General features: G+C 35.3%; 1 protein-coding gene across 2 annotated transcripts in view; it reads left to right on the top strand.

Moving 5' to 3' along the window:
* The window catches only part of LOC109231290 (adenylylsulfatase HINT3), a 9463-nt gene continuing 5618 nt past the window's right edge, over positions 7835-11679 (top strand). Inside the window, exons 1-4 of one of the 2 annotated variants that reach the window (XM_019396910.1) lie at positions 7835-8141; positions 9490-9545; positions 10598-10655; positions 11451-11517. In XM_019396910.1, coding sequence (XP_019252455.1) covers positions 7947-8141; positions 9490-9545; positions 10598-10655; positions 11451-11517 — 376 coding nt within the window. In that variant the 5' untranslated portion in view covers positions 7835-7946. The remainder of the gene's footprint in view (positions 8142-9489; positions 9546-10597; positions 10656-11450; positions 11518-11679) is intronic. The other variant, XM_019396909.1, reaches the window with a different exon arrangement.

Genomic DNA, 11679 nt, shown 5'->3' with positions numbered 1-11679 from the left:
TAGTCCGTGGATGATGTGACACCAGTTCTTAGGTAGAGGCACACGTTGAATTCTGCATTATTTTTCAGCTTATTTAATTTAAGTCTTTCGCTTTAATTTCATATTCCGCTGTCATTTTAAATATTTAACGCTTGTTGTTATGATTGATAAAAGGATTTAAAATAAAGTAGGTAGGAGTTTATGATTTGTGGCTTGCCTAGCTTCTACGAGTAGGTGCCATCACGACCCCCCGAGGGTGGGGAAATCCGGGTCGTGACAAAAGGTTAGTGAACGCACAAATACATAGAGTTAAATAAATAAAAAAGAATAAAAAAATTACATATACAACATTTTACCAGAACGCAAATCATCATTAACTACGCCATGACTTGCTGTGACGTTCTTCACATTGACACCAGTGGCACCTCCATCTTGACCAACACCACCAAAACCAGATACTAAACATATAAAAGTATAAGCAAGAGTACTATTTTCAAAAAATAACAGCAAAAAAAATCAAATATGTGATTTACATACTAGAAGGCGCTTTGGGCGTGCTATCTCCAATAACTACAGGATCATTACCAACGTGGCCCCTTTCAAACTGGTCATAATCATTATGCATCTCACAAAAGTCAGGATCATTATCCTGTTGCTTATGCTGAAAATGAGAAACTAACAATTTTATTATTATGTATATTACAAGAATACTATGTGCACTAAAAGTAAAGAATGGAATAGTATCCTATAAGCATATATTGCATCTTTGAACAATATACTATAGCATTATATTATATAAAAGATCAATACCGCTGAATTTCGCTCTGGTTTCATTGACTGCCTACCAATAGCTGCAAACACCTCCTCAAACTTGGTCTCTACAAAAAGCTTCAAACCTTGTAACTCCTTCATTACCTCAGCATTGGTAGGTTGGGAATCACCTCCAGTACTTTCATGCATACTTTGTGTCTTTGGTAATTGAGTGCCAAAAACCTGAAAGCTATCGGGCTGACTGTTAGTGCACTCAATTTCAATTTTAAAGTTTAGACCACGCACATCAAATAGTTGCTTCTCATCATCAGTTGGGGTGATGTTCTTTAGCTGCAATTATTAAGCACACTAGTTAGAAATAGAAATGATAATAAAGTACGGTAAGATAAAAGATCTCTATTACCATATGATACCAATATAGTATACATGTATACCAACAGAGTATATCACTAATCTGGGATATTGCTACAACTGTGACTAAACTACTGTACCAAAATATTAAGAGAGACAATAAAACTATGAGAAAATTACTTGCTCGCGTTGCAAGCTAGACATTCGCAAAGCAACTCGCTCATTCGGTATTTTACCCATGACTACCCAATTCAAAATTCGTGGAAGTTTGTTTCCAATATGATCAGCAAAGTGACCATCCAAACTTGGGCAGCATTCATACAACCAAATCTGTAAAGCCAACGGGAAGCCGCCGAGTCTATAAAAAGAAGGCTTATCTTGAAACTTGTTGGAACACGAGTCAACTGTAGCGTTGTAAACATCTATACCCGAGGGATAATTATTAAAATCACCGCACTCAACCAAGTCAATGTAAGATCGTGAAATAACCTTTGTTTTGAGTTGAGAAAGTAAGAAGCTGTTCACAAAATAAAGAACTGCTATCTTCAACGCATCATCATCTGTTTCCCATTTCTTCTTCTTAAAACAATCTGCTAGTTGGGTCAATCTGACGGATGCAGTCCCAAAATATTTTGAAATCAACCTATTCTCTGCTATGCTCTCTATACTTGTATCGCCCTTACATTTCAACCCAGTAACAAGTGCAAATTCACCCAAACCAAAGCGCAACCTAGAATCATTCACTACAAACCGCATCTCATTTTTTACCTCATGATGTACTTCTCTAATAAGCAAATGGTGCATAACCCGAATCTGCACAATAACTGGTGGCAGATTCAAAAAATAGCCAAAGCATGTTTTCTTAAACAGTTGAAGTTGCCTCTTTGATAAATTCTTTTTCAATTGATGAATAACATGGCAGTTGGTATCCCAATCAACCTTTGGTTTATAATCTAAGTCCATAGGCACAAGGAAATCCCAACACTGCAAAACATGTTCATATAAAATAATTTCAGAAATAGAATTCACTTAAAAATGCAACTAAACCAACCAAAAATATTACAACTACCATACGATACCAACATGACATATAACTATACCAGCAGGATATACAATTCTACTGGCTAATTTCCGGCAAGTATAAATGACTATACTACTATTACATAACAGATAGGAATAAAGAGAAAAAGCAAAAAGGTATGCAACTATAAAGTATTTCAAGATACTGTACGATACTACTATTATTAAAGGAAAAACAAATAGCGAAGACAGCCAAAAAAGGATCCAGAAGCATATGATAGTATATAGCTATACTAACAGGGTAAATAGTTGTACGGGGTTGTTCCAACAACTGTCTATAACTATAAAAACTATCACATAACACACATACACTATGTCTATAGGCAAAAGGGAATCTCAACAATGCAAAACATGATTATATAAATTATTTAAGAAATAGAATTCACTTAAATTAACACAACTGACTATAACTATAATATAATACAAAAGCATAACAGGAAATAAAAAAATAACAATGTACTATACATTCAAAATGTCACAGATCATAATTGTAAGAAAATTACCTTCTTGGGTGCGACACCAATTTTTTCTTCTTTAACTGAGAATCATCGCTACAATCAACATCTACTGGTTGAGTCTATGTTTTAGGCACGGATTCACGTCGGCTTCCCCTTACTCAGAATCCTCAACAACTTTACCTTTTCCCTTATCAGTCACAGGAACACCTCCTATGACTGGTTCGGAATTTGTGTGGGGTAATGACTGGTAGGGAGTTTCATTGACTGACGAAACATTAATATTGTTGCCTTTTCCACCCTCTAATTCTACATTTTCAGTTGTGTTTTCAACATGACTACTGCTAGGGTTACGACTAAATAGAGACTGAGAATCAGAAAATAAGGAAAAACTAGGACCGGACATGGCTGAGGCAACATATTCAATAGCTACTTGTGTTGAAGAATGACATTGTCCACGGCACCACCATCTGCGCGCACAATGCTTCCGACCCATAGAGAAAACAATAACCCATAGACATCGATACACAAAAGTACAAAGAAAAACACAAAAATCCTATGATTTTGAAAACCCACTTTCACTAAAATGTACTTTCAGAAGCAAAATTTTTACCCAAAGCAAAAATTTCACCCAAAAATAGGTACTAGACGAAGAGATAGAACGGAATCGGAAGAAAAAATTATGTCACGACCCCCGTTCACCCTCCATGAACATGTCGTGATGGCACCTAGTCCCTACAACTAGATAAGCCTAACAGTGCGGAAATAACAATTTAACTTGAGGAATAATCAATTAAAACTGAACATATGAAAAATAACAACTGAATATAAGGCCGCCCGGCCTATACAACTCTAAAGATAAGCGGAAGTCTACAACTCAATCCCAAAACCCGGAAACTCACGGGAAACACAGGCTAATAGATTACCATAGCTGTTGATACCCAATTTATCCCTATGTATTTTTATACCCAAAATACTTCCAAAATAGCATATATGTGCATATATAAGCACACCCAAGAGTTTTGGTATTTTTTTTTATTTTTTTTAAAAGTTCTTNATCATTATCTTGTTGCTTATGCTAAAAAATGAGAAACTAACAATTTTATTACTATGTATATTACAAGAATACTATGTGCACTAAAAGTAAAGAACGGAATAGTATCCTATAAGCATATATTGCATCTTTGAATAATATACTATAGCATTATATTATATAAAAGATCAATACTGCTGAATTTCCCTCTGATTTCATTGACTGCCTACCAATAGCTGCAAGCACCTCCTCAAACTTGGTCTCTACAAAAAGCTTCAAACCTTGTAACTCTTTTATTACCTCAGCATTGGTAGGTTAGGAATCACCTCCAGTACTTTCATGCATACTTTGTGTCTTTGGCAATTGAGTGCCAAAAATCTGAAAGCTATCAGGCTGACTGTCAGTGCACTCAACTTTAATTTCAAAGTTTAGACCACGCACATCAAATAGTTGCTTCTCATTATCAGTTGGGGTGATGTTCTTTAGCTGCAATTATTAAGCACACTAGTTAGAAATAGAAATGATAATAAAGTATGGAAAGATAAAAGATCCCTATTAACATATGATACCAATATAGTATACATGTATACCAACAGAGTATATCACTGATCTGGGATATTGCTACAACTAACTGTGACTAAACTACTGTACCAAAAATATTAAAAGATGCAATAAAAGTATGAGAAAATTAAAAGTATAAGTACCAATAAAACTATAAGTAGAAGAAAAGATCCATATTACCATACGATACCAATATAGTATACATGTATACCAACAGAGAATATCATTGATCTGGGATATTGCTACAACTACCCGTAACTAAAATACTGTACAAAAAATATTAAAAGATGCAATAAAAGAATGAGAAAATTAAAAGTATAAGTAGCAATAAAAGTATAAGTAGCAGAAATGATCCCTATTACCATATGATAACAATATGGTATACATGTATACCAACAGAGAATATCATTGATCTGGGATATTGCTACAACTACCCGTGACTAAACTCCTGTACCAAAATATTAAGAGAGGCAATAAAAATATGAGAAAATTACCTACTCGCGTTGCAAGCTAGACATTCGCAAAGCAACTCGCTTATTCGGTATTTGACCCATGACTACCCAATTCAAAATTCGTGGAAGTTTGTTTCCAATATGATCAGCAAAGTGACCATCCAAACTTGGGCAGCATTCATACAACCAAATCTGTAAAGCCAACGGGAAGCCACCGAGTCTATAAAAAGAAGGCTTATCTTGAAACTTGTTGGAACACGAGTCGATTGTAGCGTTATAAACATCTATACCCCAGGGATAATTATTAAAATCACCGTACTCAACCAAGTCAATGTAAAACCGTGAAATAACCTTTGTTTTGAATGGAGAAAGTAAGAAGTTGTTCACAAAATAAAGAACTGCTATCTTCAACACATCATCATATGTTTCCCATTTCTTCTTCGTAAAACAGTCTGCTAGTTGGGCCAATGTCACGGATGCAGTCCCAAAAATTTTGAAATCAACCTATTCTCTGCTATGCTCTTTATACTTGTATCACCCTTACATTTCAGCCCAGTAACAAGTGCAAATTCACCCAAACCAAAGCACAACCTAGAATCACTCACTACAAACCGAATCTCATTTTTCACCTCATGATGTACTTCTCTAATAAGCAAATGGCACATAACCCGAATCTGCACAATAACTGGTGGCAGATTCAAAAAATATCCAAAGCATGTTTTCTTAAACAGCCGAAGTTGCCTCTTTGATAAATTCTCTTTCAATTGACGAATAACATGGCAGTTGGTATCCCAATCAACCTTTGATCTATAATCTAAGTCTATAGGCACAAGAAAATCCCAACACTGCAAAACATGTTCATATAAAATAATTTAAATAGAATTCACTTAAAAATACAAGTAAACCAACTAAAAATATTACAACTACCATACGATACCAACACGGCATATAACTATACCAGCAGGATATACAATTCCACTGGCTAATTCCCGGCAACTATAAATGACTATACTACTATTACATAATAGATAGGAATAAAAGAGAAAAAGCAAAAAGGTATGCAGCTATAAAGTATTTTCAAGATACTTTACGATACTACTATTATTAAAGGAAAAACAAATAGCGAAGACAGCCAAAAAAGGATCCAGAAGCATATGATAGTATATAGCTATACTAACAGGGTAAATAGTTGTACGGGGTTGTTCCAACAACTGTCTATAACTATAAAACTTATCACATAACACACATACACTATGTCTATAGGCACAAGGGAATCTCAACAATGCAAAACATGATTATATAAATTATTTAAGAAATATAATTCACTTAAAATTAACACAACTAACTATAACTATAATATAATACAAAAGCATAACAGGAAATCAAAAAATAACAACGTACTATACATTCAAAAGCACAGATCCTAATTTTAAGAAAATTACCTTCTTGGGTGCGGCACCAATTTTTTTCTTCTTTAATTGAGAATCATCGCTACAATCAACATCTACTGGTTAAGTCTCTGTTTTAGGCACGGATTCACGTCGGCTTCCCCCTAACTCAGAATCCTCAACAATTTTACCTTTTCCCTTATCAGTCACAGGAACACCTCCTATGACTGGTTCGAAATTTGTGTCGGGTAATGACTGGTAGGGAGTTCCATCGACTGACGAAGCATTAATGTTGTTGCCTTTTCCACCCTCTAATTCTATATTTTCAGTTGTGTTTTCAACATAACTACTGCTAGGGTTACAACTAAGTACAGATTGAGAATCAGAAAATAAGGAAAAATTAGGACCGGACATGGCTGAGGCAACGGATTCAGTAGCTACTTGTGTTAAAGAATGATGTTGTCCATGGCGCCACCATCTATGCGCACAATACTTCCGACCCATAGTGAAAACAACAACCCATAGACATTGATTCACAAAAGTACAAAGAAAAACGCAAAAATTCTATGATTTTGAAAACTCACTTTCACTAAAATGTACTTTCAGAAGCAAAAATTTCACCCAAAAATTACTACTAGACGAAGAGATGGAACGGAATCGGAAGAAAAAACTAAAAACTGGAATCTGGGTGAAATATGGGTTCTCATGGTTTGCCTATGGAGATTTGGAAACTGTTCTCTAGTCTAGTGTTAACTGTTAAAGGACGAAAACAAGCGTTAAAGACGGTGGGTAGCTTGGGCCGGGTGAAATAGGTGGGCTGGATTCTTTAGTCTAGTGTAAAGAACGAAGATAAGGCATTAAAGACAGTGGGTAGCTTGGGTCGGATGAAATATGTGGGCCGGGTAAATAAATTGGGCCGTATGGGTAGAAATAATAAGTAAAAATTGCACGGGGCGCCCTATTTGGTCGCCACATTTAACCTATACCCATTTTTTTTAAAAGTTTTAAATTGTACCACTTTTTAAACAACTTCAGCCCCCTTTCTCCTCCTCATTCTCCTCCTTCGTTTTCTTCTTCTTCTTCTTCTTCTTCTTCTTCTTCTTCTTCTTCTTCTTTCTTCTGCTGTTGTTGGTGCTGCTATGAAACTTCAGTTCATGGGATGATTGTCATAAGTATGTTTATCAAATTATTTAAAAATAAATTATAAATAATTACGTAAGTTAGTAGACAATAATTTGTGGATATTTCCACGTAATTCTGTTCTTTTCACGTTTATTATTTCCAAAATTTATGATTTAGATATTGTTGGCAATCTGATTATTTTATAATAGTAATACACTATGAAAGAATAAGGTGATTATTTATCTAGTATGTTAGAAAGCTTTTTCAAAAACTTCAGCTATTTTAGTGCTGAAGTTTTTACAAATGAACAAAATAACTTCAGCATCTTATCTAGCACAAAAAAACTTCAGCGTATTGCCTTTGCTACTTCAGGCCCGTCTACTAGAATGCTGAAGTTTTGCGTGATTGCCTTTGCTACTTCAGCCCCGTATGCTGAAGTTACGCGAAAAAGTGGGTACGCTTGCAATTTTTTTGCAAAGCGGGCACAAGTTAAAACGTGACCCAAAAAGCGGATGTAGATGGGTATGGGTATTAAAAGGTAAATAGTTTGGACTTAATAGGTATAAAGTGAGATTTTATCAAAATTAAAATCAAATCTGTGGATAAGACGGAGCTAACCACCAGTTTGCGTGGCAAATAGGCCACAGTTTTGTCCTCTTCTCGAACCACTAAAACAATGGCTACACAACTCCGACCACCTCCTTATTCTTCTCTCTTTTTTCTGTTTCAAATAATCAAAAGGGTTTTACTTTAAATGGACAAAAGTGCGCCAGCACGACGTCGTCTGGCTCTTTTATCTTCCCATCTTTGTCCGGCAACCTCACCGCCGAAATCAAATTGCTTTAATCCTCTCGTGGTTACCAATTGCACTTCCAGCTCCAATGCAGAGAACACAGAAAATGGATGCATTTTCTGTAAGATTGTTCGAGGCGAATCACCCGCAATTAAGGTGTCAAAAGTTTTCCATATTTTTTATCTCCTATTTTCAAAAATTGTAGTACTTGGATTGTTCATGTGCTTAGGACTAACTAGCCTTACCAACTCTATTGTCGTGTCGAATATTAGGTGACAATTGTAAGTTTGGCTTTATTCGGTGATCATTGTTCAATCACATGTATTATTGGTCCTTAATTACTTATTTGAATAGATTGCTAAAACTGGTAATACCTGAAGTAGCATCAATATTTCTCATTCAAGCATCTTGACGTGGATTGCTTGCCTTATTTGGATTAACATAAGCAGAGATTTACGTAAAAACAAACAAACTCCATCTCTCCTGTATTACACGACATTACTGGGAATTTAAAAAGCCTTTTATTTTTACTATAGCACTTTTATGTGCTAGTGGTTTTTAGATAAGATAATTTTATTTTAGAAAAGATTTAAGGTAAAGATGCTCGAATACTTGAAAATTAGATGCATTATCCAAAGTACTCCAAATGCTGCATTTCTTGTTGGGACGAAGAGGGTATTGGTGTATTGCTTAGACATAAGTATGTTAACCATATAACCGCTTTGAAAATTTTACCATGATTGGATTTATCCACTCCATTGGGATAGCAGGAGTCATGTACTTGTCCTTGCAGTAGAATCCAAGTAGAAAAATTTTGACCTAAGATCTTGTACAACTATTAGTGTCAGGAAAGTCGTGAAGTTCGTGTTTAGTCTTCTACTTATTAATCGTATCCGCCAAAGCTAGATTGTGACTGATATATGAAGTATTAGTATGTTTATGATTAAAAGACTAGCATGCTTAGGGGAAAGAAAGTATTAGAATCATGGCTATTGTTGACTTGTTAGGAAGAATCCAATTGGTTCGACAGGCTTCAGGAAGTTTGTTTGTTATTGTTATCAGTTTTGTAGTTTTGCCAGACAGATAGAATTGATAATTCAAACCTGCTCTGATAAAGCTATTTGTGTAATTCCTTTAAGATTATAGTTTGCATCAGTTCTTATTCATTTTCAAAAGGTCCCATTTTTCCCCCCCGTGACTAGTAAAGTGTTGGATGTAAGGGGGAACCATAGTATATTGTTTGATTAGATCATCAAATCTTTTATTTCTCTTGAGATTTCTTCAATGTTTAGTTCTGCACATGTCTTTTTTTCGGAGGTCTACAACCATAATGTGGCATAGGAGTTACATCCCATACGAAAGTTAATCGTATACCACTTAGCTCGTGATGCGGCATCTCTTCCGAGACCGGGACCTTTTATCATGACAAAATGTGGAAGATATAAAGTTTCTGTTCCGGGCATGCTAGTTTTCTAATGGCATGCATAAAATGCTTTCACTACAGGTCTACGAAGATGATGTGTGCCTCTGCATCTTAGATACAAATCCTTTGAGTTGTGGGTAAGGTATCTTCTTTAACCATTATCTCGTACGTATTCTTGTTCTATTGGTATTGTATATGTATTCTGAATTCTCTATATAAGATGCATTGACTTAACTGATTTAATCTATCTAGTGTAATCTTTGACGATTTGACATGAGATATGACCAGAAAAGATGAAAACACCAAAAGAAGATCAGTTTAAAAAGAATTCCTATTTGTCCATATGCATTTAGGATTTGGACACTTGGGGAATTTATGTTTCGCTATAGTTACTCCATAAAAAAAGAAGGAGAGAAGATTGGCTATTAGTCTTAACTGTTTAACTATTTTCCACAGAGAGAACTTTATGACAATCCATGTCTGAAATGACACTATTTATACCCATGCTCAGTTCTATTGTTAGACTTATACATACTTTCAGATAATTTATGCAATTAAGGCAAAAACATTTTGCCGACTTCTAACTGCTTTCGATTTGTGTGTATTGAGCAAATGTTCCTGAGAAGCTAGCTTGGTATTGACTCCAAAATACAACTAGAGTAATTGCGCTTCAATCCCAAGCTATTTGGGGTTTATTATTTTTGGATAAAGTAATATTGTATCGATCCATTGGGTTCTGTTATGTAAACCCTACATATCTATTCCGTTTGTTTTAGCCCTGTATCATTGTAAAACTCAATAATATGTGTTTTAAGACAAATGATTGATTCTCTAAAAACAGAAACTCTAACTTTGACACATGTTCTTACGCTACATACCAAGTAAAAGGACTCTTGGCAAATACCAGAACCTGATGTACGTGCCCCAGTGAGAACTAACAAGTTGATATCACTTAAATTGGTACTTTGCTTCCATTGTTACATTCTTCCTTCAGTCCCCATAGATTCCCAGAGGTTGTTGGTCTCTTGAGATATAACCTTCCTTCATGTGATTATAGGTCTACCTCATATTGTATTAGCACTTCAATCATCACAGTGTCACATTATTTCATCAAGTGTTTGGAATTTATCTTTATTTAACAGGTAATCATAGCTGAATTAGTGTTTTGCCTTTTATTCCCTTTCTTCAGGCACTCGCTTATCATTCCAAAGTGTCACTTTTCTTCTTTGAAAGAGACTCCGCCATCAGTAAGTTGCTGACTTCTGCATCAGACTGTTTGGCTTTTCAATGGGATATCTTTCTGCTGACTGATGTTATTGTTTACCCTTCTTCCTGCACATCTAACTTGTATAATTAAGTGATAATACTTATGGGAAGGTGTATTCGCTACCTTTTGGAGTGGTTGTCAACAAACTTATTAAGAAGTGATGGAAATCAAATAAATATTGTTTGCATTAGTTATTAGGAGAGAAAAGGAAATGACTGGGATATGAGCCTGGATCTTGCTATAGGCTGCATTTGGCATAGAGATCACCTGGGTCTAGGCTTTATTTCATTGTTGAGCATCAATGTCTTGTATGTGTCAAAATTCTCTTCCCCTCAAATAGAAGGCTTCTTGTCTATAGGTGACTTCTTCTCCCCATTTTCCTTAGTCTAAATATTAGTTCTAACAACAAGATGTCATCATCCACCCTGTTGTTTTGCAGCTGTTTCTGCACTTGAATTAGACATTTACATTAAGCTGACAGTCTTACAGTTCAATTTATGCATACCTGAAGTTGCCGGTTATTATTATTATTTTTAAAACCATTTTATGTCTCATACAATTTTACCTTCTTGTTCTGAAAATCTGTTTAGGATAATGTTCATTTTATAAATAGGATTTGGTTGTGTTATAGATTTTTTTCCATTTAATAGCTTTAGTTAAATTATCAAGGCCAACTGCCTTGTGAGGGCATGATCTGAATTCTGCAATTTTTTTTGGATAAACTGGCCTGCATGCTTTCTGATGTTCTTAATGCGAAAGTTTCATTATTTTGCAGGTTGTGGCCTCCATGTTCTCTAAAGTTCCTGCGATTAGCAGTGCAGTCATAAAAGCCACCGGTTGTGGTATGCTAATTGTTTCTTGATGATTAATCGTGTTAGTTTTGTCTGCATGTTTTCTCTTCTCTGATATGCTTTTTCTCCTCTTTAAATCCCTTCTTTTTGTGGTTTTGAGTTGTGTGTGTGTGTGGTGGGGGTGGGGGGGGGTGGTGGGGGATGCATCTATTC

Source organism: Nicotiana attenuata, chromosome 8, assembly GCF_001879085.1.
Source record: "Nicotiana attenuata strain UT chromosome 8, NIATTr2, whole genome shotgun sequence".
Taxonomy (NCBI): domain Eukaryota; kingdom Viridiplantae; phylum Streptophyta; class Magnoliopsida; order Solanales; family Solanaceae; genus Nicotiana; species Nicotiana attenuata.
Note: the sequence above shows the minus strand (reverse complement) of the source record. Positions and strands in the feature narration are given on the sequence as shown.